General features: G+C 39.1%; 1 protein-coding gene across 5 annotated transcripts in view; it reads right to left on the bottom strand.

Moving 5' to 3' along the window:
- Positions 1–18228, bottom strand: part of PHF21A (PHD finger protein 21A) — a 127987-nt gene that overhangs the window by 72173 nt on the left and 37586 nt on the right. For all 5 annotated transcript variants that reach the window (XM_082225058.1, XM_082225057.1, XM_082225056.1 and 2 more), the window contains exons 2-5: positions 14100–14141; positions 12952–13109; positions 7162–7194; positions 6379–6444 (exon numbers count right to left, since the gene is read on the bottom strand). In XM_082225058.1, the coding sequence (XP_082081184.1) occupies positions 6379–6444; positions 7162–7194; positions 12952–13005 (153 nt within the window). In that variant the 5' untranslated portion in view covers positions 13006–13109; positions 14100–14141. The remainder of the gene's footprint in view (positions 1–6378; positions 6445–7161; positions 7195–12951; positions 13110–14099; positions 14142–18228) is intronic.

Here is an 18228-nt window from a genome sequence, read left to right as displayed (position 1 = left end):
ATGCAAATACATGGTAAAAGATTAAGAAATGGGTCCCCAAATATATGTTTAGGTCAAAAGTGGATCCAGGATCTGAAAGGTCTGTAGATATCTGCTCTAAACCACACACCCCGCCTATCTGATGATGCCAAGGATTTCATCAGCTGATGGGCGGAATCTTCTTGGAAAGCTTGTCCTGCACTGATTTCTTCAGCCTCTGAAAAGGATCAGCATCAGATAAAAAACTGAGTTTGCTTTCTTTCACTGCACATACAGCAAGCAGACCCCTTTTTCTTCATTGCTGCTCAACGGAACAGTCCCTGCCAGAGCCAATATCTGCTTTATGTGGCATCATAGTGACATTATGTGATTGACAGGTGAAGTGCCCTACCCACCTGTCAAAGATGGCCTGCAAGGTGAAGCCCGATAAAGACCTGACCCCCAGAACCAAAAAAGTTCCTTACCACCTGCTTTATGATGCGGGGAGGATTGCAAGTGCAGCTTACACTTGACAGCAGTTTTTGAGATCTTGTACATCTTATGGCAGAGAAAATCTTGTTTTCTAGGACTCACAAATGAAAGTAAATCAACTGATATGCTCGCTAAAAGAATTAACTTTTATTAATTATCTGTATGTGATTGCCTGCAAAGGAAGCGGCGTTGTAGGTAAAAGTCCTGTATCACAATATTTTACTTCCTCCCAAATAAAGTAAAAATAAATTCTGCATACTGGCATTCAGAATAGGTTGTATTATCCTGGAATGAATCCTATGGATCTACTTCAATTCTGAACATTTTTCTAATATTAAACACAAAAACAGTAGGTGGAGACTAGAATAGGAAGTTCTGGTTTGTTCCTCAAGATATATTTAGATGTGGGATCAAAGGCTTCCTATAATCAACCTCCCTTACAATCAGCTTTCCAACCTGCCAGAGGGGCCATTATAAACCGGTATCAAATCTCAAAGTTGTTGCTACATGCACTATTGCTTGTCCAGTCCAGCTTGTACCATATACAGTCACATATACAGCCAGAAAAGCAAGAAACAAGATAGGGGAGTAAATTCCTTTATTGCGTTGAGGTGTTTTGCAGTATGGAACTGTCACCATCCCTCCCCCTCCCCCCCAAAAAACCCCTCCTACTGTGTTTTTGTTCTGTGTTAGAAATCACAGAGTGGGGGAGGGAGAGAGAATGGCTTACTTCAGTGTTTCCTTATTCTTGCTACAGTTGTAACTGGGAGTAATGCCTCCCTCTAGCTAGTACTTTAAGTACTGTTGCCTGAAAAATCTATTCTTTCAGAAAGGCGGCGGAAGGGTAATCACATTTACTATAGCAAGGAGCACTTAAGTTCCGAAATGCATTCTGAAAACGGGGAAGAGAGGTGCACACAAGAATTTGGTTCAGTAGATGACATAAACACATACTTCACTCCCCTGTAAAAGGATTAATCTTGCAATTTACAGTCTCATCCTGTGAATGTGTATTCTGAGTTAAGTCCCCCTGAATTTCATAGAGCTTATTCCGAAGTAAGAGCGCATAAGATTGGGGCCCTATGGTATAGAAACATAATATAAAAACAAAGAGCGCCCATCAGAAAACACTTTCTATATAAACATGATTTTTTTGCTGTTCGTGTCAGCAGCAGATATTTAGAAATTCAAAGGGATGGTAAACAAAACCGCTCTAGTTACATAACTTTATCTACTAAAGAGGAAGACTTCCTATCTCAAAGTGTACTGTGCACTATATTGTTGTAAAGTTATTAAAATTCCTAACTCACAATCTTGTTTCACACTTAAAGTAGGCCATCTCAAAATGCAATAAAGTTTTGAAAGTTAGGAACGATGATCCTAATAACAGTTTTCATCTTTCTTCAGGTCCTCTCCCCCCCCCCCCCGGGATTGAAAACTTGACTGCTTTGATATTTAACAGTACCTCAAAAATAATCCTGCAGTATGATCTAAAGCTGGTTTGCAGCTTCTGACACTGAAGTGCACATTTCCTAAGTGACACGCTGTCAGTATAGGAGAAGTTCCAAAGCTTAAGTAAGCGTATTTAGCAAGCTGAGCATTTACTATTATCAGCCTTGTATTTAAGAAAGTAGCCTGCTAGTCATAGGCAAATGCATGGAATTCCATGCAGCCAAGTGAGCAGGCCAGTGGATGAGTTCAGATCACTCCATCCCTTCTCTGCCAAGCCACTAGACTTCCATGCTAGTTGTGGTGTAGACACAGTGGGCACTGGGCAAGCAGAGTGAGGACTGTCCCTCCTTCATGAGTCTTGCTTGATAAAAGGTAAATGTTGTTAAGATGCCAACCGCTTGTGTTTCTACGCTGGCTGCATGGTAATATCTGCATGTTATTTGCAAGCTAATCACTTTTTAAAACAGCTCTTACAAAAATACTAGAAACTGCAACTCAATGAAAAGATAAAAGTTCATCACAATAGCCAAATTATGCTTCTCCCCTATGTACAGAACACTTGTGATTTATCCAGAAAACACTTCTGTAAGAAGAAAGAACTAGCAGCTACTACCCATTATAATCTATTTCTGCACAGCAATATTAAGTTTTTAATTTTCCTCTTACATGACTTTTAAAAAGACTGTCAAATCAGGCCAGAAAACCAACCTTTAGACAAAATTTGCTCCACCTAATACCACAGCCTCTCCATCAATATACAGCCTTCTCTCCCTGGCTCAACATATGAATTGGTAAGTTAATATGACTCATCTATTGGCATTGCATCAAACTTGCCCTGAAACAATCAGGGGCCCTCTGCACCAGCTAAAGAATTTACTGACACACACATTATTATGCCAACTTCAGAGAACAAATCACCAATATTAACCTTAAAAACTTTTAAGTAACCGACTAGATTTGCCTTCAGTGCACAGCTAGTTGCTAACATTCTGATCATTCATTCACTGGAACACCCAGTTGCATTTTAGGGGCCTGGTAATTATTCAGAAACACAAGTTAAAGCTGTTGCCTCTTTAAAGTCTCAGAAAGAATGTTAGCCAATTCTTGCTGGCTGTTTCCTAGGGACTAGCATAGTTCATGACACAGAATTAAGAAACAAAGCAACCTTTACTGAAGAAAATTAGGACAGAGACCGAAGTGGCAGACATATCAGCATAACGTTATGATGTGTAGGATTCCGTGAGTTAAAGCGTTTGCCATTCTGCTTTTAACCATGTTCCATCTCATTTCAACCTCTTTTAAAATAAAAACAAAGTTAATGCTGACAGTATTGGATTCAGGCCACAGTGACCATGACCCAGCTTGATTCAGTTACTTTTCAAGTAGTAAGCAGCAGAAATTGTTGAAATCAGTTCTTTAAAAAGAAACATGATGCCTGCTTGAGCTCCATCTCCTGTAACTAGGAAGTTTAACCACAATGTAGAACTACAGTGGATTTTGTCCCCATCAGTGCACCACCACATGCGCTAGGTTGAGCTGAATTTAAGAGAGCATACTTTACTTAAAAACTTCGTTATGGAGTATCTATGTACATATAGGAACAGATTTCCATACAAAAATCAACCATAATAAATTAATATCACAATGTTCCAAGGAACACAAATGGGTTTACATTATCCTGTACCTTATTATTCCAGTACATTATAAAAAGGCTCCACTTCTCGATAAATACATTATCTTGTTGTCTTCCCCCTCTGCTTCTCACTGAGCTCTCAATATCTGAACCCCCAGGGAGAAAGATCTAGTATAGTCATGGGCATTGGTACACACTTGGGAGTGCCTTAATTTAATATTTTACTCCATACTGAGGATATTAAGTTTTTGGTAAGATAAACAGGCAGTAGTTTACAGTGTGGGGAGTGGGGGAGAGCAGGTAGGAAAATAGCACTATAGGATTTCCCCTCCACTACTGCAATACAATAGAGTTGAACTTCACCCAGTGAGCACTCTAGGCTACCCTCTGCCCTGTTATAAGCGATTCTATGACAAAGCAGTTTTCCACAGATGACTGTTCACACTTTTCTTAAGAACATTCATACAAGGAGATTTCACTGCCTTCCATAAAATGTTATTCCATTGCTGAACAACTCTAGTAGCGAGGCAAGTTTGTTTTAAATACCTCTTTCCCAAATGCAACCATTGTATCTTGCATCAATGGAAAGGTAGAAGATCTGTTACACTATTATGTTTGATTCTTCCAGCATCTGGGAGGCCGAAAGTACAGTGTTGGAGGGGTTCAGAACTATTTGAATATTGAGAGAAGGTGAAGCTGATTCCAACATACAGTGATTTGATGTGCATAGGTTCTCCCAATTCCACTGGTGCATGGAGACTCAGTTCACCCTCATTAGGGGGAAATGGGGAAGGAAACAGGACAGGGAGGGAGGGAAGCAAAGGTAACATTACAGCCTGCTCCAACTGAGCAGTCCCCTCCTCCTGCACAGGGTCACTTGGCACCAACTGCCCTGTGGGACGAATCTTGATGAGCTGGTAAGGTTTACTGTCATCTAATGTTGTTGTTGTTGTTGTTGTTGTTGTTGTTGTTGTTGTTGTTGTTGTTGTTGTTGTTTGTAAGCTGCCTTGGAAGGATCCTTATCATTAAAGATGGGATACTGTATAAATAATTGTATTACATTATGAACAACCTCCCCACAACATATAAATAGCTGCAACTCCACAGTAATGTTACCTATAATTCTAGTGCACCAGCTTGGATAGAAATAGTAAGTACTCCTAACTACCTTTTCTAAACAGCAGCTTGATGCACAAAGGCTTTCTGCTATGCCCTAGCCAGACACCAACACAGTTAGAAAGTAAAGTACCACCATTCACAATGCAAAAGCAGTAGTTATATTCAACACAAAAAATTAAAAATCTGTACATGACACTTGGTATAACTCTCAAAATGGCCATGACAAATATCTTAGGTGGGAAAGCACGAGGAAATACAATTTACAAAAGGTCACAAGACATTTATTTGTGTCTTCTACTGGCTCAAGTCAGAAATGGAACTTCATTAGAAATTCCCTCTTGGCCTATAATGCACATGCACACATAGAACTTTTGTTCTAAATTGAACCATTGTTAAATATTTAAAAGGCACAATGCAAAACCACAATTTGGCAATTGGGGGTAACCTCAGGAGTCATGCACTCCCATCTTCCCCCATCACCTACTCCATCGGAATGAAAACCAAAGTGGCAAACAATGGCCAGCACCTTGAATCCAACCAATAACCAACCAGATTTTCAACTGTGAGCCTAGGCACAATGGAGCCATGGGTAAGGTGGGGCAGATATGACATTAGTTGCAACAAAACACAGGACAACAGTATTGGGATTTAAAGAGGCCACAATTTTACAGATATCAGAACTTTTTGGTGCCGGCATTGGTTTTGTATCCTAACATCAACTAGCCTGACTCCTGGCAGATGCTTAGCAGGGTTAACCAAGGCTGAAGGTTGCCCTATGATGTACATCAAATTGGGCTAACCCCCCTGCCCAAGGATCCCATTAAAGGGATACTCTAATACTGTGGAGCAGGGTGAGGTCCGCCCACCCTTGCTCAATGAAAGCTAAGAATCCAACCCAATGCCTTATCTGCCATAATTTGTGATCGTTGCTATGAGGTAGACGAAGCCCCCAGACAGGCCCAATTAGTCTGAATGCAAATGAGTCTGCCTGGCCCTGAATACAGTGACCGAAGGCTTCCTCAACAGAGCAACCCCATGGGACATGCTTGCATACTATTGGGCAGCCCACAAACATCTAGAATAAGGGAAGAGTGAGCAGGGAATCCCAAGCTGAACTGAGGCTGGGACCATGGCGCAGCTGGCTTTTATAGCCAGGGAGCGGACCAGAGGGAAAACTTTTTTCCTTCTGGTCCACATCCAAGACATGCCTCATAATACACCTGCTACTGGTCGCAGCCACAGATGAGCTCCAGCATACAACACAGCCAGCAGAGGAGGAAAAGTTGAGAGAAAGGGGGGCATCCAGCCACAGCTGTTAAGGCCAGCAACTTCCACCTCCCACCATGTGGAAGTAAGTGGAATTTTAAAAAAAGAATCAGATACATCTGGAGTTCAATAACTAAACCTAGTATCTTATTTTGACAGGCACATTGTAACAACCGTGATTATTTCATATGTGCAACACTTCGAATGTCCAATGTCTTCCTACTTCTATATTAGTCTGCCTCACAAATTTCCAGCACCACATTGCACGAGATAAACTTTATCTATGACTGGTGCATCCAATATTTATTTTTGTTTTGCTATATACATCAAACCAGAGCCAAAAAGTGTTGGATGCCCACACTTACTTTCACACATGAAAAAAAAATAACAGTTTTCGTGGTAGCTGGGAGAAGACGTATCTTTAGAAGATGCTATTAAAAATATACCAGTTTCCCTACCTGTTTCTCACTCAAAGCTGTGATTTTGGCTTGGAGTTCATGAAGCTGCTTCTTCAGATCAGCATTCTGATTAGAAAGAGAGAGGGGAAAAAGTATCTGTGAGAAAGCTCTTTCAATTCTTAATAAAGAATAGTAGGAGGACTTTAAAACTCATAGGAATGCTATAAATAAAGCACCTCTAGGTTGTAACCAATGGGATTGCTTAAACAGCACAACAGTGAAGCCTATTTGAAGTGCCTGGTGCTACAGTTTTATGGCTCTTTTCAATATTTAGCATCATTTGGGTGGCATTTTCATGTATTTCATGAAGACATGAAATGCCATTTAAGACTTAATTAACAAGGACATCAAGGAGTTCCCTACAATATGCTCCACATTTTCTTTCAGTGATGTGCTCCACTAAAGAAAACTGAAATTATTTTTAAAGATACATCTAACATTAAACCACCACCCCATCTCCAAAGGCTATTTCACACTTAAAACCTTTTGCCCCAGAATGTGTCTATAGTATACATGAAGGGAAAGAAAATGAATGCACCTCCAATGTTACAATTTTGGTGAACTAAATAAACAAACCACTACCTTCCTCATGGTATGGTTTTTAAGAATCTTCTTGTGAATAAAACACTGTCAGAAATAATATTGAGACCGTATACTTAATATATAATCTGATGAATTTTTCTATTTCACTTTGTGAAAAATGCACCAAGAGAAATGTTTATATTCTGTCTTCAGGAATGAAGAGTGTATATAAACATGCTGAAGAGTGTAAAACATATTTACCTGTGGATCCTGCTTCATTTGGGCAACCAATTTCTAAAATAGAAGACAGTGGTATTAGTATTGCATGCGCTTTACTGAACGTTCTGCAAGCAAAACCTATACAGTTGTCCTTGACTAAAACTGGATTTTTCATAAAAGGTGTTGCTTATTTCTGCCACCCTTATTCACATGTTTAAGTATGCTGCTACTAGGGATAAAGCTGGGTAAGCTAAACTAAAACTACAATCTTAAACTAATATAAAAAGCAACACAGACAATCAGTTCGGTTGCAAAAAAAGCTATCCATATAATAAAAAACTACAGAATTGCCTTCATGTGGTCTTGGTTGAGGGACAGAAGTCAAAGAAGAAACTTTGCTGCATCCCTTGCCCTGCTTCTTTGTGCTACTTTTCTCTACTTAAATTGTAAGTCAGAAAGCAGGGGCTTGTTACTGGTGTTAGCAAAAGCACCTAGTATTTTGGTGTTTTACAAATAAATGAAAACAATAATTCTGTAAGAATTGGCACTTCAGGTTAAGTTTCCCACCTCACACACACAAAATCTCCAAAGAACCTAATAAATTCCTCAGGTATTCTGCTTCTCTGGGTACTTTTTGATATTTTTAAAAAGTCAGTATAAAAACCAAGTGGCATAGGATGTTTGTCATATCTGGGAGAGCACATTAGAAATATTCCCTCTGACCACTTGATTCTTGGTCTTGATACGAAGCTTATTCAGTGATTTTAAAAGGCTTGCTTGAGAATTAAACTGTGTAATCCAGCTAAATTACAGGAGCTAATGGCTTGAATAGATAAATTAACTTCTCATAGCACTATAAATCTGCTAGGTTAATACATATAGAATATGTGTTTGATCTATCAAAATTCACCAAAATTGCACTAGTAAGCAAATTGCACTAGTAAGCAATTTTGCACTATACCTGTATGAGGATTTAGTGATCTTTCCCACAGTTCCTAACAAATACTTTTGGTACTTAGGAGCAGCATGACAACATCATTCTAAATAAAGCGGCATACTGCTGAGGGGCGGGGGAACTGATTTCCTATTTGGTTACTTCTCCCCAACACATGAGCACACACAGAGAGAAGTTTTTGGATGCAGAAATGCACTATCTATAATAGTCTCCTCATGTCTCGCCTGACAGAACACACTTTCATGCAAAGAACACAGGTACCATTGAATTCAAAAGACAGGCTTGTGCTTTAAAGCAGAAAGGTATTGACCATTACATTCCCACAACTATTTAATGCTGAAGTTATTCTAATTCTGGGGTGAGCAAAGTCTGTCAAAATTTGCTTTTGATGTATTTAAGAATACTTTCTTTTGTAGGTTAATAATTTGAATTTAGAGGGACACAAACTCTGAATTACCAAAATTGCAGGAATGGACAAAATAAACCTGAGATGCATTTTTCATCACCCCACAGTCACTTGCTAGAAGATTTGCAGCTTTCTTTCTTTCTGTTTTCGTTTCTATCCATCTTTCTTGTTTGAAAGTGACAAAGATGCTAAGGGATCAAAAATGGCAATGAGCATGTGAACTCTGTTTATTATTCTGTCAAGGGCTGACAGCGCTCTGATGAGTGTGTGGCCAAAGCAAGGGAGGAGGAGACTGACCTGGGAGAGGGTGTCAGCAATTATGTGGTTCAGCGCTACTCATGAGGCAGGAGCCAGAGCAGGGGGAAGAAGAAGGAGCACGGCTGTTAGTGATGAACAGGGGGCGACACAGGACCTGCCAGAGGTGGAGGAAGAGGCTGATCAGGCCTCACCATCCTCTATGCCATTGTCTCCTAGAAACAGGAGGAACTTGAAGAGGGAAGAGACACAACAACTTCCATTCAGGAGATGTCTCAAGTTATGTGTGTGCAACCCGTCAGAGAAGGGTATATAAGCCAGCGGGGAGGTGGAGTACATGGTCCCACTGTTGTTGCAACGCTCCACAGGGCCCAGACGTGTGGGCAACTGCCTAGAGGCTAGAAGCACATGTGTACCTGGAGTACCGTGGAAGCTGCTGTAAATGCTTCTCTTGTCAATAAAGACTTAAGTATCAGACGTATGCCTTCCTTAGCTGGGGTGGGCCAGTACATAAACCTATACGTAAAGACTTAGACCCAATACTTACCTCCACATGAGTGGACGTGCTTCCAACATTCATTTACGGGGGGGGGGGTTGTCTCCCTATCCCACAGCCACTTGTGCCCACTGGAAAACTGCCCCAGGACAGTCAGGCTTTTCCAAATTGTGCGCAATGTCATGATGTGAGGGAATGAGTGCCTCACCCACAACCTGTACATGAGTGGTGCTTACATTTGTGCAAGCAAAGTCATGGATTCAACCCAGCAAGAGTCGTATACATGTGAAAGACTGAGGCTTTCACTTGCTGTTTCACTATATCCAGTATCCAGAGCTATATGTATTGCCTTGGTTACTGAGCTGGAACTATGCATAAAAGACAATCACATAGTTAGTGCTATCAGCTTTGTAGTGCTGATCTCCAGTTGGAGATGATGACTGACACAATCAAGCTGACCTGACAAACCATATAATGGGTGGATAATTGTTTTCAGACGCATACATATGTTGCTCCCTGAAAATGGTCTGTTTTTTGCAGACTATATTTAGAATCAAAATATTTCGGTTCCAGCTATATCTGCATATATGAAAGCTTGCAGATCACTGACACAATAGTCTCATACAGCACATACAAACCAGATAATCCCATAGAGTTCAAATGCACCTAGTCCCAAATAAACGTGTATATGATTGCAACTATGTGAAAGATCCATCAACTACATCTCTCCAAAAAACCTTGTTCTTTCAGTGCTAATTCTACTACTTCAAATGCAAACTCAAACTCTTAAGAGATTATCCTGGACAAGTTTGACATGGTTTGGTAATCCGAAGGCAAGAGCTGTTGGCCTTTATATTTACATGTCCTGCGTAAGGGCAAGCCATGCACAACTTGTGAAGAACTGTTCTCCATATTTTGTTTTGTCGTAAATGTCTCACTTTTGTAAATAATTCCACACAACCATTTTTCTCAGTCTGCATATGAGTCAGTGTTACCAGTGAGCTGGTCAACTACATGAGAGAAATATTTATTTATGTACAGACCCACAGCATCTACCTTAATGTTAGAAAATGGTGTCAGCATTGTCTACAAGAGCTTTGATTTAGTCTGAAAAGAACTCAGGTCTCAGAGGATAAAGTTGACTGTGCAGTTGAATTTACATTCAGAGATACCCACAATGTTGTTAGCAATGTCTATACAAACAATGCAGTCAATGACAGGATCTGTCTAGCAAAGATTATTTGCTATAAAATATGCTCAATGAATATCCCAAGTCTGATGGATCTTTCACAATTACAAAAATCTATACAAATTTACTCGTGACTAGTTCCCACTGACCTTAGTGGGCCTCACCTGCTCCATTTGGGGTGTAGAACTGTGCACTTTCTGAGCAATTTGCAAGTTTCCATGTGCATAAATGTTCTCCACAGCGTAGGGAGGAGGAGAGGGGTAGAATGTCCCACCATGCAAGGAGAAATTCTTGCACGGGTGGAATGTTCATTTAACGCTAAGTTAGATTCCATTCAAATTATTTTTATACTGAGCACTTTCATAAATTACATAAAAGTTCCACAAAAATTGAACTTACTAGCAAGTAACACAGAAATAGAGGCTGGTTTATTGCTTTGACATTAGAAACAGGCTGGAAATTGTCAAACCTGAGTTCTTAAAACAAGTACACTGTACAATAAGTAAACCATGCCTGCCATCTATTGTTTAGAGTTAACCATGTTGAAATCTAGAAGTAAACCACTTTGAAATGTACCCAAAGTAAAATATAACTGATCCACTGGCTCATAACATATTTTCAACACGGTCATCAGCACTGAATGAACTGTTCACACTGGAAGACAGAAAATTCAGAGTATATCTTTGTTTGAGATTCTGTCCTGCCATGCTATGCAGCACATATGAGAAGCATATCATCTTTTTTAAAAAATCTGGAATGTAGCCTATAACATGTATAGGCTGTTGCCATGTTTCAACAAACCACAATTGTGAGGATGGCAGTTAAAGGATGGCAGGCACCTTCTCTTATTGCCTTTTCAGTGGCTCTTTCAACAATGCTTTTAAATAGAGATCTTTATCCCAGTTGGTAACTGTACTGGATCTGAATTGTTTTTATGTATGTGCTGCTTTTTGAGACTGTTTTTATATTTATAATTGATGCTGTTGTTTTTAATGTCTTACATATGCAATTGCTTTAACTGTTTTTATACATATAATTGTTTTATATATGTTTTTATTATATTGCAAATTGCTTTGGGATAACTCAGGGGAAACAAATCCTAACCACCATCACAACACAGCAACACCACCACCCTGAAAATAATAAACCACCACCCTAAGCCTTGGCATTGCTTAGAGGTTCCTCAACACTTGAATTAGAGACCATTTCGCACCAGCTCAGGCAGGGAGACAGCAAGGTGGTCAGTTCACAGAATTCTCTCCTCTGTCCTTACTGTTCCACACCTGCTACAAACACTTAAAATTGGGACTCAGCCAGAATTAGATCCTGGAGGGAAACTAGAACCCCTATAGACTATAGCAATCTTACCTAACCTATGCTGGGGGTTCACCGAAAACCCAATTGACACAGCTGAAAATGTTCCTCACAGCTCAGCTGCCGAGGTCCTGATAATAAATGCAGGCCAGGTTGGTTCTAATGACTCTTTTCTAAAGTTATAAGAATTGTCTTAAAGGTGTTTCTTCAGAGGAAAAGCTTGTTAACTTAGTAGGATTATGTCCTTAGAGCTCTGAAAATCCAAACACGAATAAGACAATTTTTTAAAAAATAAATAAAAAACACACTCTTTCATGCTCAAACATGCTGTACTTACTATTTTCCAAAGTTCTACACAAAACTTCCTGTGAAATCATTTTAGCAACACCTACCTACCCACTAGAATGCCCTCTCAGTAATATTAGACAAGCACCATCTCTATTATCTTCTTGGTGACTATGGAAGATCTTCCTTCGCCCCCATAAGCCTTTTAAGTGAAGGTTTTATTTTGAATTTTATGTACGTTTGTAAAGTTGATATTTGTAAGTGAAGTTTCTGTTGTTCAGGGTGTTGTTCATGGAAAACAATTCATAAACGAAATGAAGTCAATATAGTCCACATTTCTTTTTCTTTTTAATGTTGTATAAGGATTGGAGATGATAAATTTAGATTCAATAGCTGCAATTTATGAGCTGAAAGGGAGGAGAAAGATTGTAAGACCTGTTGCTGCTACTCCAAAGGGCCCGTTTGTTGTACGCTTGCTCTGTTTCTCAAACTTTGGGAAAACTTGGATTGTGAGTTCAGCTAATAGAGAAAACTATGAGTTAGAGAGACTAGAAAATATTGGGACAACAAATACAACTAAGCCCTTTAATCACTTTTTTATCTTTATGAATTGTAATTTTTAATTTCTTCTAGCTCTCTTATACCCTAAGCTTTTAATTATCCAAATTACTCCAACTATAAGCACCATGGGGACAGAAGTATTTGTGTCGTATCTGGGGAAAGCAGATGAAAACCACTTTGAGCTCACAATATATGGTGGGCTATGAAGTCAATAAATTAAAACAGATAAAATGTGCACTATAGCATGATACTTACAAGCATACCAGAACTTAAGAATCAAGCAACTATTAGTATTTGGTCTGAACTTCTGAAGTCGAACAACCCCTTTTACTATTTCAAGTAAGATACACACGGCAGAGAATGCAATTTACCTGGTGAACCTGAATTTCCACTTTCAGAGCCTCCTGTAGAGTCTGCAACTCCATTCTCTACCTTCTCCACTTTCTTGAGCTGTTGAGGTTACTAAATCCCCACCACCTTCAAACACTTGCTTCAGAGTAAAGGAAATATTCTGTTCTTTACGCTGCAGCTGCAAAATATATGTTACTTTTATCAGGAAAGCAGGTGGGGACATCAACTTGTCATATATTGTACAAGATTCTTGTCTTTTATCTCAAGGCTTTGTAATGGAGGGCACGTGCCCAACACAGTGGATCCCCTTGCAGCATATCTGTGTTAAAAAGCTCAAGAGCTAAGAACTACATGTTAATTCAGAAGCAAGTTTGACCAAGCAACTTATTTTCACAGTGATTTATTAAATTACACAAATGAGAAGAGGCAATATATACATTCACAAGTAGCAATTAGGCAGATGTATATCAATATTAGTGTACTTTGTGCAAATAAATGACATTGAATGAGTAGATTAACAAGAACAGCTCTTCTTACATCTAATTTATAAGGCAGTTAGAACGACTTTCAAAATCAAAATGCTCAGCAGGTCATACAAATCAGTTAACTAAAAACAAAACAAAACTATACAGTTGACTTGAAACTTGAGTGGGCTTAGGTTCTGGGGATTGTACATGGAGCCAAAATTGCATATAGCCAGAACAACCCAGGAACCACCCCCACAAAACCTTTCTGGAGCCGTCACACTAAGCGGGCCTTACCACACACACAAACACTCCACAAGGCTTTGAAGGCTCTTGCACTGGCTCTGGGAAGCTCCCACAATATTTTGCAGGAACCTCACAAAGCCTACGTGAGAACTTCCCAGGGCCCTGGAAGCATGTGTTCAATTTGTGTAACTACATGCTGGTTAAATGCACACAAGTTGCAAGTCGACTGTAATAATGAACATTGTACCTATCATCTTTTCATTTATTTGGTCAAGTTTGACATGAATGTGACAGAAAGTGCTTCAAGTCCCTTATCTAAAACACTAGAATAAGAAATGAACATTTTACACAATAAATCTTCATTGCTTATTTTAGGGATTTCACTAAACAAAACGTTTATTCTGACTAGAAGTTCAACATAACCAAAGAAGGGGGAGGGGAGAAAGAAAATAGCTTACCAGTTTTGGAAAACAAGTGTTCTCTTCAGCTCTGTTTCCCCCCTACAAAAAAGAAACAAGGAGGAATCAGCAGATAGTACAGTTAACAAAAAATGCATTCAGACTGGCAAACAAATATTTTTAAAGAAATTATGGCAAGTCAGAAAAAAGAGAGAAGTAAGTTTAATATATCAGGGAAAAGCTCTATTACAGTCTGTGCTAAACCAGAAAGGAGTTTAAATTCCTTTGCCAAATGGACAAAAATGATGTGAAGTAGAAACTATTCAATCTCCCTCATTCTTGTATGTTTATTAAAACTAAATTAAATCAGAATCAGAATCCCAAGAAGGAAGAAAACACCTAAAAGGCCAAATGTCTACCAATTATCCTAGGCTGCACAAAGCCTGCCACAACCACACCCTTAAGATCCTACCTATCCTCCAAACATTAGGATGACACTTGTGCCTTGTGGCACACTTGGCCTTGTGGCACACTTAAAGCAGTTTTCAAAAGGCAACTCCTCCCTTTGGAGAGATGCCACCCATGTTGGCCTGGCTAAAAGGCTTCCCAGCCAACAGATGTCAGAATTGGGGGGGGGGTGTATTCAGTTACAATATGCCTGGGACATCTCTCCAGCCAAGCAAATGGCAGACAAAATGGCAGTGTAGAAACAAATGTAGAGCTTGGACCAGATGACAACAAAACAGCTTGCCTGCTCCATGGTTGTCCTGGCTGCTGTGCCTGTCTGCTCTGCCTGTTTGAAAAGCATCCAGGTAGGAAAACTAAATGGAACTTGGGTCCTGGCATTGCTAGGGACCATGTATAGGCATAGTACTGTAATTAAGACCACAGCCTCCACCCCACAAGTACTACTCATAGTTTGAAATAGCCAACATCAAAGAAAGGGAGTTAAATTTCTATTGCTCCTACATTCAAAGTTAAGGACCTATCTGCATGAGAACATAAGATGCTAAATAAAGACCACAAACAGTTATTCTTAATGATATTTTGTGTGCTTATTGTTCATTGACTCTACTTGCCGGTTTGGACTTTTATTTCTCCATAACTCAGATTCTGAACAAAGCCAGTACCATTTAAAAACAAACAAATACAACAGGAAGAAAATACTGCAATCTTTGAGTTTGGCTTCTTTTTTCAACTTGAGGCATTACCTAACGACTTCAGGGAAGGCAACATAGCCCATTCTATAGTGGCAATTTCTACCCAAGATCTAGAGAACAGTGAATTGGAACCAGCTAATCTAAAAATTTAAAAATCCACAATTTAAACCAAGAGACATGGGTGCATAGTATTCTCAACAAGACACCGCCACTTTGTTTCTTGACTATCTTATCACATAAGCATTATGTCATATAGGTATAGCTTATATGCTTCTCATTTTTTTCCACCCTACAAAAAAGTGAGAGACTTGAGGAAGCTCATGTACACAAGAGCAGGAAAGCAGCTGGACTGTGGAGCTCCACACTATCTCAAACTTGCTGCAAATTCAGGATCTTCTACCACACAATTGCAGGTTTCTAGACCCCAATCAAGATGTTGATGTTGTCGTTTAAAGTTTGGGACTTCTCAGAGTTCCTCCACCATCTGCAGTATAGTGGGTTGATAGAAAATGGGTAGCACCCCAGCTCTAGAAAGCTCCAAAGACAGATTTGCCAGGTAGCTTCAGACTTAAAACCTTTTTCTTGTGCTGCTTTACAGATCTGCTTTCAGCTTTACTCTGTGCATGTTTTAATTTTTTTGTACTTTATTTTATGCAAACTGCCCTGATAACTAGATTAAAGGGTCGGGCATGAATTTGAATGGATGCAGTCAGACTCTTGGGGCACAGTGCTGGCTCAGGCACCTGACAACCCCTTCCTGTTGTGGTTTATGTAGTTAGAGGGGATGCAGATACTGTAACTGCGTGGAGTTTATGCAGAAAACATATGTATCACACATGGCAAAAAAATTATGCAGAAAGACAACAAACTAAATCATATAGCTCAGTCAGTAGAGCATGAGACTCTTAATCTCAGGGTTGTGGGTTCGAGCCTCACGTTGGGCAAAAGATTCCTGCATTGCAGGGGATTGAACTAGATGACCTTTGTGGTCCCTTCCAACTCTACAGTTCTATCCTTTAGAAAGTGTTTTCCCCTGCATGGTGTAAATTACTTATTACTATTAAATCCAACTTTGGCTCCCAATATTTGTTCTGCAGTTCAAATTTAATACTTTTTCAACCAGGGGAGAACAGAATATTTTCTACCAAACTTTGTTGCTCGTCTCAAAATACCTGTAACAGTTATGTTTAAGCACATGAAGTGACAAAAATGTATTTCAGGATAAGTAGTTCAGAGCTAAAATTATCTGACGAGTGGAATTCTGAGGTATTCATTGACACACATGCTTGTTATTCCACTTATATATTTTTCTTTCTTCAATCATGTAAATCAAAGCAGCATACATGAGACTGCCAAAGATACCAATAAAAATCAATTCCTTCTGTATCAGTTCTGTATGCAACCTCACCTATGTAGTTACTATAGAAGCAAGACTCAAGAATCAAGATGACCCAAGTGCCACTAAGCAAGAAGCTCTCACATACTAGAAAGCAAATTTTGCATATCTCTATACTCAGAGAACATTCAAATGCTCATGTTGAAACATTTTAAAAATAAACAAACCAGGGCTTTTTCCAGCTGGAACTCACTGGAACTCAGTTCTGGCACCTTTCAGGTGGGTGCCATTGCCATTATAAGAAAACAAGGGAGGGGTTCATGGTGAGTTCTGGTACCTCTTTTTCTAGAAACACAGCACTGAAAACAAACAATACAGAGATTAAAACTAATAGTTGTGAAATTATTGTATTGTTTAATAAAATAAGTCCCAAAACATTCCAGAACTGGATATATTCTTCAGGAGGAAGGTATTATTTATTAAAATGTGTTTTTCTATTTCCCTCTTGTACATCCACAACCTCTCTGAGAAGCGCAATACCACCCAGCTGGGTGTTTTCTTCTAGTATCTCTACTTGTCTGAAGAAGCATTTTGACTATGGATCTGTTTAATGAAATTAATCAATTTAGCATGGATATAAGCTTTATAAGGAGTCTGACAAGATCTGCTTTTTATTTTAGCAGAACAAGTTTTTAAACTCCAAGTCAGCAGAGATCAGTTTTCAAACATCAGTAGCCTAGCCAGCACGGCTTAGTAACGGAAATATAGCAGCTACTTTAAAAGAGGAGAAAGCTTTAATTCAGAAAAACTTTGAGTCACATGTAATGTGCTTGTTCTGGGTCACAGTGAACAGGGTCAAATGGTATAGATTTTGTCAAGCTTGTGGCTATACTATTCTTGTGTGTTCAGAATGTACGTATATTCAGTCTAGTGTCCAGCAAGGTTGCTGTCAGTCAGGAATTGGAAATGCATAGAGGTTTTTAGACAGCTAGCCCTGTTTGTAAATAAGGCTATGGCAAACTGGGCAAAAGAACAACAAAAAATGGTTTAGGCAGGGAGAGGAAGTAGGCTATCACCACCTTAAGAGTGGCCCCCTGAGTCCAGACAGATGAGTGAAAATCAGTCACCTAGCTTTTTCTCTCAAAAACAACAAAATGCCATGATATTAAAATGTTTCCATCTCCAAGGTACCTGGACTGCATTTTTTCCTTGTGCAGAAAAAGCTTTTCCCTTAATTACTACTGTCAGTTTCTGCTTAACAGAAACATTTCTCCTTTCATTTGTGTACAATCCAACACATTTAATGTAATTTTATTTAATAGCAACAAATTTTAAAATGCTGCTTTTGAGCATTTTAATTGAATTTCGATTTCTATGCAAGTGCAGCTTAAAAAAAATAAAAAACCACACTAAGTTAAAAGCTAATTATCTAGCAAACAAGCAATGCATTTTCAACAATGACAAAAATAGGAGTTTAAAAAAATATGAATTTTAAATTGACTCTCTGTAATAAAGCTTAAACCTATTATATTCCTCTAAAATAAAGAGACAGAATAAAATTAATTCTTTTCATCTCATCCATCTTGGGCTATGGGCAAAGAAGCTGGGATTATACTACAAGGGAGCAATCTCCTTTGTGGACACACGAAAGACTAGTTTTCATGGAGGCGGCAGGCTTCCGATTGGGCTTCAG

This window comes from Podarcis vaucheri, assembly GCF_965113315.1.
Source record: "Podarcis vaucheri genome assembly, chromosome: 1".
Lineage (NCBI taxonomy): Eukaryota > Metazoa > Chordata > Lepidosauria > Squamata > Lacertidae > Podarcis > Podarcis vaucheri.
Note: the sequence above shows the minus strand (reverse complement) of the source record. Positions and strands in the feature narration are given on the sequence as shown.